General features: G+C 32.4%; 1 protein-coding gene across 3 annotated transcripts in view; it reads right to left on the bottom strand.

Moving 5' to 3' along the window:
- Positions 1 to 17,684, bottom strand: part of FNBP1L (formin binding protein 1 like) — a 118,595-nt gene that overhangs the window by 18,025 nt on the left and 82,886 nt on the right. For all 3 annotated transcript variants that reach the window (XM_031967103.1, XM_031967101.1, XM_031967102.1), the window contains exons 3-8: positions 14,429 to 14,482; positions 12,686 to 12,833; positions 12,239 to 12,301; positions 7,483 to 7,587; positions 4,431 to 4,559; positions 3,649 to 3,795 (exon numbers count right to left, since the gene is read on the bottom strand). In XM_031967103.1, coding sequence (XP_031822963.1) covers positions 3,649 to 3,795; positions 4,431 to 4,559; positions 7,483 to 7,587; positions 12,239 to 12,301; positions 12,686 to 12,833; positions 14,429 to 14,482 — 646 coding nt within the window. The remainder of the gene's footprint in view (positions 1 to 3,648; positions 3,796 to 4,430; positions 4,560 to 7,482; positions 7,588 to 12,238; positions 12,302 to 12,685; positions 12,834 to 14,428; positions 14,483 to 17,684) is intronic.

The raw sequence follows: 17,684 nt of genomic DNA, 5'->3' as shown, positions 1-17,684 counted from the left end.
TCTCTATTTAAGAGTATCACTGAAAAACATCAACCCAAGAATATATCAAATATCAATAGAAAAAAGCCCTTCTTTTATGGTTAAGTCCTGACAGCTTTATATAAATTATTTAGTTTTAAAATCCAAATTTTCATTTTACTTGTAATACTAATCCTCAGGTTTCAACAGTTAAAATAAAAACCAACCACAATCCAACTAGATGTTATAGGGAGAGAAATGGATTCACATGAGAATCAAAGAAGAGAAAAATAAGCTGTAAACAGTAAAATTCTTCACCTTTTTATCCCCCTTAATAGTTTAGTGAAGCCTATGATTCTTTCTCAAAATGCACAAAATAAAACAAATAGGACTATAAAGAAAACATTATATGAAATGAATAAAAACACAATAGACTTCAGAAAGAAAAAAGAGCTGAAGGTGCTAGGAATCAGGACCTTTAAAAAGTCTATAAACTTTAATATGGCTGTTCAAACTCTAAATGTGAGTGGCAAGGAACTGGAAATTGAATGGAAGTCCATCAGTTGGGGAATGCTGAATAAGTTGGATATATGGATTATTATGAATATAATGGATTATTGCTATTCTATAAGAAATGATGAGCAGGCCGACTTCAGAAAAGCCTGGAAAGATTTACATGAACTGATGCTAAGTGACATGAGCAAAAACCAAGAGAACATTATACACAGGAATAATAAGACTTTGTGAAGATCAGCCATAACGGACTTTGTTCTTTTTTCAACAATACAGTCATTCAAGCTAATTCCAATAGACTTGGGGTGGAAAATGCCATCACATCCAAAGAGAGAACTATGAAGACTGAATGTGGATCTAATCATAGTAGTTTCACCTTTTTGTTGTTGTTTCATTTTTTTTCCTCTCAAGGTTTTTCCCCTTTAGATCCGATTTTCCTTGTTCTACATAACAAATATGGAAAAATGTTTAAAAGAACTGCACATATTTAAACTTGTATCAGATTGCTTGCTATTTTGGGAAGGGGAAAAGTAAGGGAGGGAGAAAAATTTGGAACAGAAAGTTTTACAAAAATCTATATTGAATATCTTTATTTGTATTTGTAAAAATAAAATACTATTAAAAAAAACCTGTTTGCTTAGATTTATGATGCAAAAGGTTCCTAACAGATATTAAATCAAACATTCCCTCTTACAAAATGTAAGTTTTATATATATATATATATATCTTCAATCAGTGTGAATTAAAGGCTAATAAATGAGCTGCAAAAAATTAAAGTAGTAGAAAACAGTGACAGAACTATCAAATCAGTTTTCCAAGTGCAGCCTGAACCAGATTAAAATGCAATTGAGAAATGTTTAACAAAATGAATAAAAATACAATAAAAGAAAGATAAAATTAATTTGTAACTTTATAAGTCAACAAACAACTCACAGACCCACTTCTATTTAATTTGAACACTACTGTCTTTAAGACAGGTAAAAATGGACACAGCACAATAAATGTCAATCAGGAGAATCTAACAATTTATTATTCAAAAACCATCTAAAAAACCTAAAAGTTAAATGGTCCATTAACAATCTATGAAAAGAGCTTTCAGTCAAACTTTTTTTGAACTATACCCATTATGCTCATATAATTAGGTTGGAGCTGAAAGAAATTAAAGCTATCTTCTCTGAGTCAATGGGACAGGAAAGTGTTGTCAAACTGTGCCAGAGTTTTAACTTAGATAAATTCAAATTTTTGGCCTTAATTCATAGTTTTGTTTCAACTTCAGTCAAGGAAAGACAGAAACACATTCACATTTTCATATTATTCCTACATTCCTCAAACCATGAAAAAAGAACTTCAATGTAACAAATTAGTTTGTTTTATTTTGATTTTGAAATTGCCCTCTTCATATCTCTAGAGAATCAGAGACGGGAGTCTACAGTACTATATCTCTATTCAACAGTACTGTTATCTATACATCTTTTATTCATTTATCATGTATTATTTTTGTATTCTAGTTATTTATGTATTTCTTATATCCCTATTGTTTGGTAAACTCCATGGAATAAAGGACCATTTTACCTAAACATTTCAGCCTTCTTAGCAATCACATATGCAAGACAGTTAATAAATTTCAGTTTACTTAATTTCAATTTTAGTCCTTTCATATAATTTAAAGAATTGTGATTTGACATCCAGTCATTCTGGAGAGCAATTTGGAACGATGCTCAAAAAGTTATCAAACTGTGCATACCCTTTGATCCAGCAGTGTTTCTACTGGGCTTATACTCCAAAGAGATTTTAAAGAAGGATAAGGGACCTGTATGTGCAAGAATGTTTGTGGCAGTCCTCTTTGTAGTGGCCAGAAACTGGAAACTAAGTGGATGCCTCTCAATTGGAGAATGGCTGAATAAATTGTGGTATATGAATATTATGGAATATTATTGTTGGTAAGAAATGACTAGCAGGATGATTTCAGAAAGGCCTGGAGAGACTTACAGGAACTGATGTTGAGTGAAACGAGCAGGAGCAGGAGATCATTGTGTACTTCAACAACAATACTATATGATGATCAATTCTGATGGACCTGGCCATCTCTAGCAATGAGATCAACCAAATCAGTTCCAATGGAGCAGTAATGAATTGAACCAGCTGCGCCCAGCGAAAGAACTCTGGGAGATGACTATGAACCATTACATAGAATTCCCAATCCCTATATTATTGCCTGCATGCATTTTTGATTTCCTTCACAGGCTAATAGTACACTATTTCAAAGTCCGATTCTTTTTGTACAGCAAAATAACTATTGGACATGTATACTTATTGTATTTAATTTATACTTTAACATATTTAACATGTATTGGTCAATCTGCCATCTGGGGGAGGGGATGGGGGGAAGGAGGGGAAAAATTGGAACAAAAGGTTTGGCAATTGTCAATGCTGTAAAATTACCCATACATATAACTTGTAAATAAAAAGCTATAATTAAAAAAAAAAAAAAAAAAAAGAATTGTGGTTTGAAGGAACCACTCTTAATATTTTAGTACTCTTTGTAACTTAAGTTTTGAGCCAGAATGAAACTTAAAAGTAAAGGACCCACCTTAGAAGAACCCCAAAATCTCAGAGCTGAAAGGGCAACCTAGTTTATTCATTCCACAATATCATCAACAGATACTTATCCACTTTTGACTGCAGATTTTCACTGAAGGAATATCTACTATCATGTAAAAACATCTGTTTGTCTTTCGAATAGCTGCTCTATTTGTTAATTTTTTTTTTAATCTCAAACTTAAATCTACCCTTTTGAAATCCTTTTGGTATGGCCTCTGAAGCCATGTAGAACATCTTTCAAAGACCTGAAGAGAACAAATGTGTGCCCTCTAAGAATGAAAATTACAGTTATGGCAGTAGTCTTGTACTCAGCAACCTAAATTCTTTATGAATTTATAAAAAAAAATCTTTTTTATAAAAGAAAAGGTTAAAAATAATGTTTCACTTTATATCATGCATTATAAGAATAGTGAAAATGAAATGTGACAACTTGGTAGTAAATAATTTGAAATCAAGCCAAATTTAAAGTATACACTTATAATTCAAAGTAGTGCTCTTCTTGAAACACACACTAAAGCATAAACTTTAAATTTTTATTCACATGGATCCAAGTAGAATGCATTTAAAAGTACTTACCCTTCTTTCATCAACTGACTTTGCAGCATGAATCATTCCTTCCAAGCACTTTGAGATTATTGGAACAACTTTACGTTCTGAATCTGCAAATCCTTTATAACATTCACTGAGTTTGATGGTTCTTCGTTCATCCATTTCCTGAAGATGCTATCAATCAAAAAATTACAAAGAGGAAAATATAACAATGAATGTGACATGATGATCAAAAGTTTCAATACTACTAGACGTGATGATGGCAGTGGTGATGATGATGAGCAAATAAAACTTACATAGCAGTTTGAGATTTGAAAACCACTTCACAAATATTGTCTCATTTTATCTTCACAATAACCTTGAGAGTTAGGAGCTATTATTAGCCATATTTTATAGATAATGAAACTGAGGCATAATACAGAAGGTCATAGGATGTATCTGAAGCCAAATTTGAAATCAACTTTTACTGACTTTCAGGTTTAACATTCTATATACTGAATTACTCAAGCCACCCCATTGCAACAGATACCCAATTGCTTAACAAAGCACTTAATGACAAAGAATGATAACTAACATTTATTTTTAAAATGTTTATCATTCATTTTTGTGGGCTATTGTTGTAATTATTAGGAATCTGCTATCTAAAAAATATTTTTGAAATATATAATCATGCAGATTTAGCTTACTGGTAATTTTGGTTAACAGCTGATCTAGAAACATTCCAGTGTCCTGGATTTGAGAGACAAAATGTAAAATTATAAGACCTTTCACAAAAAAAAAATAGGATTAATTTCATTCTCAAAACTTACCTTATAAATCTGAGGAATGACTATATAAAAATGTTTGTGCTGTTCTCCATTAAAGTTCTGAAGCTGTGCAGCATATTCATTTTTATTTTCATCAGCCATGTGTGTCCGAAGATTCAGCTGCTGTTTAGCCTACAAAGAAATAATGAGATTAAGCTATTACAAAAAGAAAAAAAAAAGAAAACTGCAGGGTTAAATCATTCTTGAGTTCTCACATTTTTATGAACCAAGACTAGATTTTATAAGTGGATATGCTAGTATTGAATATTAGGAAAACAATGGTACTAACTTTTTTTTTTTTTAAGATATTAAATTACTGGATCTAAATTGTACTAAATTGATCTGATAACTAAGGAATTAGCTTTAAGTGTTAACCCAACTTATAAGAACAAATAGCAATCTCAAGTGTCTTAAATTTTATAGTACCTTAAGATAAAAACATCCTGCTCATTTTTATCATCACAACAATATAAATTGTACTACTAAATGCTAATCATCATCATCATTATTAATACTATTAAAGATTAATTCTAGGTTCATTCTAGAAAAATTCCTAACTTTTCTGTAACAGTTTCAATCTGGAGTTCAAGGGCCTTGATTCAACTACTGGCTCTTCTCTTATTAAAGTGATCTTGGGTCTTACTACTTCAGGACCTCTGTGCCTCACTTTTCTATACCTTTAAAATTAAAATTAAGACTAAGAGATCTATAAGGTCTTTCCAGACTCTAGAAAGTTTGTGATCCTCTAAAGTGTTTACATTGAACTTTTAAAAAGAACTAATTTTGCTTCCTTAATACCTCAAACATTTCTTGACAACTTTGACTATGTGCTATTCCTTCTGTAACAGAACTCAAGTCACTGGCACCATGAGATTTATAGTTCAGAGAGACAAGCATTCCCCCCTAGTCAACTGGAAGGAAACTTGGGATCTTTTTTGTTCCTTGAGCAGGAAGATGGAACTGAGTAGTGCCAGATGGTCTTTGAGAGGAAAACTAACCAGTGTAATGGGGAACTCAAGAGCAAAAGGGAAAGAACTGTGCCACAGAGACAATCAGAAGGGGCTGGGGTGGGGAGGTGCCAGAATTAAGATGAGGCAGAAAAGGGTAAGATGATAGAGGGCTATTACAGAATGAAACTATTAGTTGTACCCAGTACTTTAAGGACTGAGAAGATCTCCTCTATAAGATTTGAATTCTTCCAAATTTTGCTCCTCATGTCTATCCATTAACAGACATTGTAAACATAATTTATTGGTCTGTCTACCCAAACCTTTCTGACAAATAGAATTTCTGTCTAGATAACAAAAAGGCTAAGAATTAGCTAAAGATAAACATAAATTCAAATTATGGCAAAGAACCAAAAAATGCATGGAATTTTCCTAGCTATATTATATGAACTTATTTCCTAGCTACACTCTGAACTATATTGTGATTTTTCATCTAATTTTCCATCTAATATAAATTCGTCGAGGCAGCAGAAGAGAATATCATGTGGACTGGAAGAGTATATTTTCCCTAGCCTAATTTTTTTTTTTTTTTTAACAAACACCAAGGTTATACTTGCTATTCTTTTTAAATGGCAGACCTAATCCTCTTCCTTTCCCTATATCTAACCTTTAGTGAACCATTCAATTCTCCACCCTGAATTCCCTTGCTACTCTGTCATAATCCAAAATCTTGTATCTATCATTCATATCTTTCCCTTTTACTTATATACTGCTCCATATAGCTGAGGGAAAATCATGAACTTCTGATGACTAAAACAACAAATTTATGTTCTCTAAATTCAACTCAAACCTTAATTCAGCAAGAAAAAAATTTATAATCCTCCCTAATTAATGATCTATCCCACTTTTCATAGTGGTTATTTCAATGCTTCACACATCACTCCTCAAGTTTCAGAGGAATCCCTCTCATCGTTATTTAAAATGCAAACTTCAGCTCAAATGTCATCAAAAAACTGACATTCAACAAGGTTTCCACCTTTTCCCACTATCCTCATTCATCTACTGATGGGTATCCCTTTAGCTTCCACTTCTTTGCCACAACAATGAGAACTGCTATAAATATTTTTGTATACATAGAACCTTTTCCCCATCTCTTGGATCTCTCTAACATAGTAGTGGGTATCCTTTGTCAAAAAATATAAATACTTTAGGAAACTTTTCTGCTTTCCAGAATGGACTGGCAATTTACACTGCCACCAATATCAAGGTGCCTCTCTTCTCACAACTCTTCAAACACCTGTCATATTCCTTTTTTTGTCAACTTTGCTAATCTGATAGGTGTGAGACAGAAACCCAGATTTGCTGTAATTTGAATTTCTCTAATTATCAGTGATTTGGGACATTTTTCATATGAATGCCAGCTGGATGTTTTCCTTTAAGGATTGCCTATTCACATTCTTTGACTATTTATCAACTGGGAAATGGATTTTATTAGCATAAATTTCAATCAGTTCCATATATCTTGACAATGAAGGCTTTTTCAAAGAAACAAGTTGCAAGTGTTTCTCTTCTCATATTAGTTGCGTGAAATTTATGCAGTCTTTTAAATTTTTATATATTAAAAATTGTTTTTTTTTTTTACTCACTCTGTAGTTTTAAAAGGTGATTTCTTCCTTGTTCCCCTAATTTTTCCATAATGTGATACTTTATATCTAACTTATTTTGGCATATGGGCTGAACCTAATTTATTCCTATTTACCATACCCCCCCCCCCCCTCCCCGAACAGGGCCTGGCACAAAATAGTAAATTCATTCATTAATTTTTAATTTATAGTCATCTTTTCTACCCTACTTTTCCTTAAAAAAAAACAAAAGCTCTTTGAAAGCAACAATTTATGTCTATGTGTACAACACATAACACACAGTCACTGATTCCTCAAATTATGGTGACTTTGCAAACACACCTACACAACATTCACTGAATCAAAAAAAAAGGAAAAGAAAACTATTTAAATACCAGCCAAAGAAATGCAAATACAGAAAGAAGCAGGTCAAATCTTTTAACCTCCAAGTCAGTAGAGCTTGTTTCTGATTTTTAGGCATCTTACCTTTTCCACATCTGCCTTGGTTGCATTGGTGTCATTGTCCAATCTTTCATAGCACTGCTGAGCCTTTTCTGCCTCTCTGCATTCCCTCTCAAACTTCTTTTTACTCTGCAGATAATATGAAAGCATGATATTGACCATGAAATCAAATTAATTCATTTATTAAGCAATCATTTTGTATGTTAAAATCAATATACCTGTCTGAAATGTTAGACATTGCAAAAGGCAGCTAATAAAGGTAAAGGCCAGGTCTGATCAGATCTTTGTATCTGATCAGATGTTTGCTTCTACCAAAGCAGGGGCCTATAACTTTTTTCATGTCAATAGGTCCCTTTTGGCAATCTAAGAAAAACCTACAGACTACTCCTCAGAATAATGCTTATAAAAGCACAAAATAGAATGGATAGAATTACCAAGGGAATCAATTATGACGAAATACAAATTATTTTTTAAAACACTCACTGATCAAGTTAAGAACCCCTGCTATAGTTACTAGACGCGTATTTTGTTTTCAGCTGTCTAAATTTCTGTGACAAGTAATGTTGATATGAGCATTTTTAAACTTTTTTTTCTGCCAATAACCTTCTTGCAATGGTATTCTTAAGCAAACATATCTGCACCTCTATATCTCCCAACAACAAAACCAGAACATTCAATTCTAGATTTTTGAAGAAGATAAGTAAAGTGAATAGCTTCTTCTCTACCAAACAATGAGGTGTTTTAATTTTAGGGATACATAGATGTAAACAGTAGAGAAATAAAAAGAAAAGATTAAAGAGAAATGGATAGATCCTAAGGATTTCTACCTATTCACAGAATCTGAGAGATAAAGAACCTCAAAAGCCATATAGTCCAAGCCATGGAAAGAAAGGAAGCCATGGAAAAATAGGAATCCATACTAAATTAAGTCATACAGCCTCCAATTTAATATCTCATATATGAGATATCCTTGAAGAAGTTGTTCTATTTTTGAAAATTTGTCACTTTGCAACTTCCCCTGTTGTTTCTGGTTCTGTCTCTGGGATCAAATAGAACAAATTAAATTTTGCTTCCATGTGACAGTCCTTCAAATTCTTAAAAAAATTTTTTTTACTCAATAGTATTTTACTTTTCAAATTACATACAAATAGTTTTCAACATTAATTTTTATAAGATTTTGAGTTCCAATTTTTTTTTCTCCCTCACTCACCTTCCCCCTCTCAAGAAAGCAAACCACTTGATATAGGTTATACATGTACAATCATACATATTTTCATATTAGTCATGTTGTACAAGGAAAATCAGAACAAAAGGGAAAATGAGACAGTTCTCTCTCTGGATGTGAATGGCATTTTCCATCCTAAGACTATTAGAATTGTCTTGGATTGCTAAGAAGAGCCAAGTCTATCAAAGGTAATCATCATACAATCTTGCTGTTATTGGGTAAAGTATTCTCCTGGCTCTGCTCACTTCACTCAGCACCAGTTCATGTAAGTCTTTCTAGGCTTTCTGAAATCAACCTGCTTATCATTTCTTATAGAACAATAATATTCTAATACATTCATATGCCATAACATATTCAATCTTCTCCAATTGATGGGCATGGACTCAATTTCCAGTTCCTTACCACCACAAAAAGAGCTACTACAAACATTTTTATATACATGGGTTCTTTTTCTCTTTTTATGATCTCTTTAGGATACAAACCCAATAGGGACAATCCTTCAAATTCTTGGGAATATTGTTTTTCTCTCCTCTCTGAATCTTGCCTTCTCTGGGCTCATGCTCAATTCCTTCTTCCAATCTTCATGACAAGGAATCAAGAACCTTCACCATCACAGTTGCCTTTATCTGGACATGTTTCATATTATCAATATCCTTAAACTGTGGTGCCCAGAATAAAATACAACATTTCAAATGATATATCAAGAAAATAGTGGAAAAACCATCTTCCTTTTTTGGGGGATACTATATTTCTTTTAATAAAGCCCAGAATTATATCATAATATTGACTCAAATTGAATAAGCACAGTAATCCACTGAAACCCCCAGAACTTTATCAAGAGAATCACTATGAAACTCAAAACATTTGAGAGAATAGCAATGTGTACTATAGTACTTACATATAATTTATGTCTCCTACTAAATAGGTAAACTCTTTGTGGGCAGACACATCTTTGTAACACTTCCTCAGCCTCTTAATACACCGCTTCAAGCACAGTAGACCTTTAATTTCACTGGAATAAGGAACTTGCAAGATAAGAAAACTCACTCTACCAATGCAAGCCAGAGCTTTCTCTGCAACTCAGAGACTAGGTGACTTGAACAGGATTACAGAGTCAGAATATATCAAAGACAATACTTGAACTAAGGTCTTCTTGGCTCTGAGGTCATCAGTACATAAAATACTTCTTGAATCAACTGAAAACAATGTATATCTTATGATGTCTCCTTTATGCATTCAAGAAAGGTAAAAATCTAAATAAAGTCAATAAAACTAATCTCAAGGAGAACCAAAAGAACCACGCTCTAACTTATAAAAATAGACTACAAAATATTATTTGTAATTAGAATAAGCTTTCAATGGAATATTATGTGAGAATAACATTAAAGCCTAAATAAAAACAAAGAGAACAAAAGATATTAGAATAGCCTATGTAGGTATTAGAATACATTTATCTTGGCTTGTTTTAAAAATCTTTTTGTACACCAGAATAAACTGATCCATTAAACTAACATGAGAAATTTCCTTCAGCATAATTAAAAAATAAAACAAAACTATGATTCGTGCAAAGCAAAGATCTTCAGGTCAGATTTATTAGTGAATGGTACTCAAGTATATAGCAATGATTACTAACCTGAGAACTTTATTTAGCACTCACAAACTAGAAAATGTTTTATTTCACTTTTGTAACTACTCAAAAGGAATTACTAGGTGATATGTATATTAGGAATTTATGTACCATTGAAATTCTAGTCCCTACCTCTATTGATTATTTCCAATTTATTCTATATGTAACAGCTTGTTTGTACCAAATTCTTTGGATGTTATCTTCCTCACTGATGTGTAAGCTCCCTAAGGGCAAGGACTGCTTTCAACTTTTTTTCTATCTCCAAAATTTAGCACTGATTCATAAGAGGGTCTTAATAGCTGTTCAATGACTGACTATATGAACTTAAAAAAACAAACAAACAAGGGAAACAGTTTATAAAAGACTTTTTTTTTTTTTTAAATAGAAAAGACTTTTCAAAGGTAATTAGATTAAGGAAAGAATAATCTAAAAGATATTAAGATAGAGATGAGTATAAGGAATAAAAGTAGTTATAAACCAGAATTGCATGTTCAGTTATTTTTTAAATGACAGTGATAGAAGAATGATCAGGTAGCTGAAGAAGCAAAAATACAGCAACTCTTTTTATCATTCTCCATGCAAGTTGTTTTCTGTCTTAAGGATTACCTCATGACATTTGACATCAGAATATCAAATGATATTTTAGTATTTTTCTAATTAACTAAGCATACAAAATGAAATACAGACACCACCCTTCCTAAATATGACGTGCACTTTCTTTCAAACTAATATTACCAGCACTTTGATGCTGAAGAGATAAAGTCTGAAGAAATTAGAGACTAAAAGGAAGGCAGGAAGAAGCATTATACACAAAAGTAAAATATATTTAGGATAGATTTAGGTTCAAAATCTGCTTCTCTAGTTCAGGTGTCAACCACACAACACTCCTAAATATGATTCAAAAGAAATTAAAATTTGGGAAATCTTTGAGAATTTGGGAAATATTCAAGAAAATAAATAAATACAAGAAAACAATGTTAACATCTGGTTTTCTAAGTCAAACTCTGGCAGTGACTCCCATTTCTATTTCAGTTTGACAATGATACTCTAACTCACCAGCAATATGACCTTTGCAAAGTTCCCTTACTTCTATGGGGCTTACTCTTCTCATTTATAAAATGAGGGGGAGTTGGATCTGGTGCCAAGATCCCTTCCAGCACTCAATTTGAGATGAATAATCAATAACATAAAACCAAAAGACTTAGGAACACTAACAATTTTTCAAATTTTGACTTATAAAAAGATCTTATTCCACACTAGGAATATATTACTTCTATTTGCTTGAGAGGTTTTAGACTAGATCACCACATTCTCTGTAGTTGGTCTCCAGAGAATTATCTGAGAAAACAAAAGGTTAAGAGACTGAGGATATGCAACCAATATCTATCAGAAGCAGACCTTGAACCCAGGATCTTTCTTTTACTCTGAAATCAGTTTTGCCTCTTCAATTTAATCTTTTTTAGTTTTTTAGTAGGTAGTGTAGAAAAACAAGAACTTCCTCCAAATACTATTAGTTTGAGCAAACACACATAAGTTGTAGAACTTGCAGTGAAAATTTCCAGTAAAAACAAAGCAACCATACACACAATAAAAATTTTGGTTACTATTTCTTTCTTTCCTTTTTTTGGGGCAAGATAATTGGATTAAGTGACTTGCCCAGGGTCAACATAGCTAAAAAGCGTTTTAAGTGTCTGTCTATGGCCACATTTGAACTCAGGTTCTCCTAATTCCAGGGCTGGTGCTCTATCACTGTGCCATCTACTATTACCCATGCTTACTATTTCATAAGCAATAACATAATAAATCTAATGTAGATTTTCAATAATTACACTGACACAGACTCAAAAAGATATAGAATACAAAATACAGATGAGGATCAAAAGAATCTAATAAAACTATACATTAATCATGTGAATATTAAAACTCACATTATCCATTTGTTTCCAGCACATGTCAAGATATTGCTGAGCTTTTCGTCCTTCTTGGAGATGCTAAAAAATTCAATAGAAAATGAAATTATATTTAAAAACTAAATAAACAAAAAATGTCTAACATAATGTTCCTATAACTTTTTAAAGCCTTGTTGATTAATGAATTTTATCAAGATAGGGAAAGAGATTGCTAGTCAAGTGACATTTTTTTGTTATCAAAAATAAATTTTAAAGTTATCAATTGGTATAATTTCAGAAAAAGGATTACTATTTGAAATTAAAAAGGAATATACAAATTAGGCAAGCAAAATTCTCTTGTAATAATGATACCATTAAAAATTCTATAAGAGAAATTATTCTATGCTGAAAAATATATTAAAATTAAAGCATATATTTCTAAATTATAATATTTTAAATTATATAGATATGAAATACAGTAATTACCATTTTTCTTTCTGTTTTCAGATCATGAGAATACCTCATTAATTCACCATATACTCTGTGTCCCATTTCTTCTGCTACTACTTCTCTCTGTCCAGCATAGTCATTTAACTCATTAAGGATGTTAAAAAAGGCTACACAGGAGGTAAACCTGTCAAAAACAAATGTAAAATACAGATTTTTTTCCATTTATTGAGGAAGTCTTTAGTGAAGTCTAAATAGAATATGGGATGATGACAAAAGTCAATATATTCAACTTAATTATGGTTAAACTCTTGCAAACTTAAAATGATAGATCCTACACTAAGTCTTTAAATGGACATATAGTTCCATACCTCTTGAAGCAGTCTTAATTTATAAATAAGAGGATATCTGGCGTGGAAAAGAAAGAAAAATACTACCTGTAGACCCTTTTAGAATACTGGTAATTGCTTAAGATGTCAAATTACTGGCCTGACCTTGGGAATGAACTTGGGTTCCTAGGCTTGGAAGCTGAACTTGTTGCAGAGATGAAGTGCTTGCGCCAAGGTAGAACCTGCCAATCATACCACTCAAGTGCATCCCGATGAGTGATTTACAGGACAACTTTTATATCAGCTCTGGACACAGCTGCCTGTTTGCCTGCCCACCTCCTGAAGGGAAGTAAGGTGCCATTATGGTTGGCACTAAAAGGGGGGATAAAAGGGGCAAAAATAAGGGTAAAAGAATGTGTGTGGAGGGAAAGAGAGAAACAGAGTCACCGAATTAAAATACATTGTGAAATATTGCCAATATGGTGGTCTGAGAGCTCAGAAATTCATAACAAATCTGACCTAAGAATCCTGATCTCTAATGTCAGGTAGTTTTAATATTAAAATATTTATAATACGTATGTGCATGTGTGTGTGCATGTGTGTAAAAGAGAGAGAGAGAGAGAGAGACAGAAAGAAAGAAACAGAGAAGCTTTTGAGCTCTGTTTTCTAAAGGGATTTCTGGATTGTGTACATTTCACATATGCATTTGAATTTACAATTAAATATGTATTTATTGTATGTCTAAGTTATTTGTGCATAAGACTTTTCTATCTCTTCCAAGTGCCTAGAACACTGCAATGAAAACAGTAAGCACTTAATAAAAGTTTGCTATGCAGATGACCCTGACAAAAAGCCAATAATGAACTTGTAGTTTCTTTTATTCAGTTCAGGAAATTATAATTAGTCTAAAAAACTGGGTTTTTTTTCTCTTCTGTTTAGTCAACAGAATCTTTTCTCCATCACAAAAAACAAAGCAAAAAACCACTAAATAAGGAGTGTAAAAATACAAAAATGAAATTAATTTTTTAATACTGTTGGAAAGTATAATGTAAAGTTACCATAAACAAAAGGCAAAAGACAAATCATTTCAAATAGTTTTTTAAAATATCTAATCCTTCTTTTCATTAAGAAAATCTTATACATTCTTTAGTAAACATCATGAAGTAATAGTCTTTATGTCTATCCTAGTTTCTAAGGTATTATTCATAAAAGCTGGGGGGGGGGGGAAGGTTACAGCAGATTCAAGGATTAACTAGTTTACTGATAATGTCAAAGGCTCTACGCTCTACATCATCATAACCAAAAGAACTGGCAATCTATAAAAAGTTCATGATGAATTTATTAGTAAATATTTTTGTTAGAGTTAGTTGTATAATTGCTTAATGACATGTCATTAGGTAAGTAAATTAGGTAAGTGTTTTATAAATAGACACCAAAAATGTATATACTTTACCTAGGCTCTTCATCTTTAGAAGAACGCTTAGGGCAATATTTCTTAACCAAATTCCTAAACAGAGAGAAAGATATAAAGAACACTATATAAATGCTATTAATTGAATAAAATACTGTAAAAATGTTCAATTCTCTGATATATAAGCATCAGTAACTGGTGCATATTTTACTTCAGGGTAAATTCAGTAAATTCAGTTTTTTCCCCTCCCTCTGTCTATTCTCATATGTATTAATATATGTTAGGAAACAGGAAAACAAAAAGATAATTTGAAAACATTCTTAATGAAACAAAGCAAATAGTGAATCACTTCTAATTTTTATTCTAAAGCACTCATAGCATATAGCAATCCCTACTGAATAGCATTAAATTTTTTTTTTAATTCTGTTACATAGGAATATAGGCATGGAAATGAAGGACAAAAAAACTTGGGCAACTTTGTAAGTCCATATACTTCAAAGAAATAGTACCAGCTTTGACAAATCAGTAACTTTTCATATAAACCAAAGCTGAAATTTTTATAGACAGGTGAGCTGATGTTTTCTCAGTAATAAAGATGAAAACAGTTCATTGTTAGGCTTTGCAACCGCTCTTACTAAAAGAAACAATGACTCATTAAACCTTTCTCTTTTTAAACTAAAACATCTTAGTTCCAACAACTTGCCAATCTAAGTAAATTCTTTCTTGGTTTCAAGAATTCCAAAATTTAACATTCATATTTTGGCTTCGGTTTATTATTTCAGTGAAGTAATAAAAAATTTGCTCGTTTCTTAACTACATCAAGAACCTTGACCCTTTTCTACCATTCCCTACACCAAGAAGACCATCTTTCCTGTGAAACCATGCTACTCATTCATTTTTAAAAAAAATTTGTTACTGTTGCTTTAAAAAATAATTACTATTTCTATTCATTAAAACTATCTTAACAGTCCTTATTTGTTTAAAACAAAACGAAAATCCTCTCAAAATACTGATCAAGGATCATTTTTTTGATAACGAATTGCCCTATTAACCATATTTGAGTCTGCTAATGATAGCAAACACAATCATATAACAGGAAATGTCAACTTTTTTTTTTTTTAAAGACCTGTATTCATTGTTTGGAACTTAAAACTTATTTTCCCACCTAGATCATGGTTTTGTACACAGACATACACAACACATACATATGTGCATACACACAAAGTGGTCAGTGTTAATGTTAACCACAGTGATTCTATGTTAATCCATAAAAGCCTATTTAACCAAATAAATTATATCACACTGGTCATAAAAGATGCTTCCTCCCTTTTTTACAATGTATCAAGGCAAAACTTTGATACAGGCCAACCATTATTTTTGTGTTGTCTTCTTCAGTAATTCTTATCCCTAATATCCTATCACACTATTCTAAGTCTTTCCTCTCCACTTCAATTAGGCCTTTAATACTCCTGTAAATATTCCAGGTGCTAATATTTTCTACTTCCCTTCCCCAGAAATGTTAACCTTAGTTACTTTTAGGGTAAATGATCTAACCAGACTTTAGGAGGAAAATGATATTGAAATAAATTCAAGCCACAGAAACTTAAGACTAGAAAGGAGTTTTAGAGATCATTTCATTCAATTTCTCACCCATGGAAAAAAATCTCTTCTGCAACATACCTGACAAGTAGCATCAAGCCTTTGCTAGAACGTCTATGATCAGAAAGTCATTAACTCAAAGAAAAAACTATTTCACTATTTAATTAATGTTCTGAAGCAAATTTAATGTGCTTCTTCATATGGAAGAAAAAGTCTGTGGAATCATGCAGAATAAATGTAATCCCTCCTATGTTTTATCATTCTTAAAGTATCTCCACATAGGTATTAAATATTTTACCTAAATCTCTTTTCTAAGTTCTTCAAAGTTTCTCCAATTTTCATTATACATCATTTTCAGACACAATGGAATTGAATGTTCTACTAGCAACTGTCCTTTCTGTTACAGACATATTCACTCTCTCCTTTCCTTCTAGCTTCTACAAATATTCTTAGTTCTTCCAAATTCTAAAATATAAAAAAATTATTCCATTGGCCCTTCTACCCCCAACTAATTATCTTTACCTATCTTTTATGTATAAAATTTCTGAAAGTTATTCATACACAAACACAATACCTCCATTTCATAATCAAAAGGGATAGCTAAGTAGTGTCATAGATAATTTTCTCAGTCTGGAATTAGGTAAACGTCAATTCATACACAGCCTAATAAACTTACTAGCTTGGTAATCACAGCAAGCCCTTTAACTGCTAGTTGTTTCAATTTCCTCTTCAGTAAAAGGGGAATGATAATTAATAGGGATTACTTTCCAGGGTTGTTGTGAAATAATAATTGTAAAGCACTCAGCACAATTTTTGGCACATGTTGAGCACAACATAAATATCAGTTATAGGAGCTGAGCCAAGATGGCAGAGTAGATAGGACTTTGCCCAAGTTCTTCCTGGCTTCCCTCAGAATCAACACCGGATCAAGCTCTGAAAGGATTTTGGAATGACAGAATCCACAAACATTTAGTGTATAACAAATTTCCAACAGAAGATATCTATGAAGAACTTCAGGAAAGGTCTGTCTCAATTGAGTTGGGGTATATGGCCCAGAACAGACAGACCCAGGATAGAGAGGCCCAACCCAGAATAGAGTGGGAGGCTCTTAGATAAAATACGGCAGTGCTGGCTACTCTGTCCTAGTTCACAAAGCCAGTGGATCAGCAGACTAGCTGTGAGACTCCTATACAACTATAGAAGGCAAATAGTGATTCCCTGAATCCCTGCATAACAGGTGGGATTCGGCCAACCCCACCCAGCACAGTGGGAAAGCCTGTGGCACTACCAGCCCCAATGCAGTGAGAAGCCCCTGTTGCCCTATAGAGGAAGCCTGGGACAATCTGCCCTAGGAGTAGACCTCGACCTTTAAAAATGAGCAAGAAGCAAAAAGAACTCTGACCATACATAGCTAACATGGAGTCAGGGAAGAACAGAACTCAAATCCTGGAGACACTAAAGGCAAAAAGCCTTCAAATGAAATCTCAAAGAAGGATATGGACTGATCTCCAACTCAAAAGACTCTACTGGAAAAATTCAAAAAGGATCTTAGAAGAGAAGTATAAGAAAAATGGAGAAATGAAATAAATACATTGGGTGAAATGGAAAACAAATATCCTGAAGAAAACAATTTCTTAAACAATAGATTTGGCAAAATGAAAAAAGAAAACAACTCCTTGAAAAACAAAATTGGTAAAAT

This window comes from Sarcophilus harrisii, chromosome 4, assembly GCF_902635505.1.
Source record: "Sarcophilus harrisii chromosome 4, mSarHar1.11, whole genome shotgun sequence".
In the NCBI taxonomy this organism is placed as follows: Eukaryota; Metazoa; Chordata; class Mammalia; order Dasyuromorphia; family Dasyuridae; genus Sarcophilus; species Sarcophilus harrisii.
The sequence above is the reverse complement of the archived record's forward strand: the minus strand, read 5'-3'. Positions and strand labels throughout refer to the sequence as shown.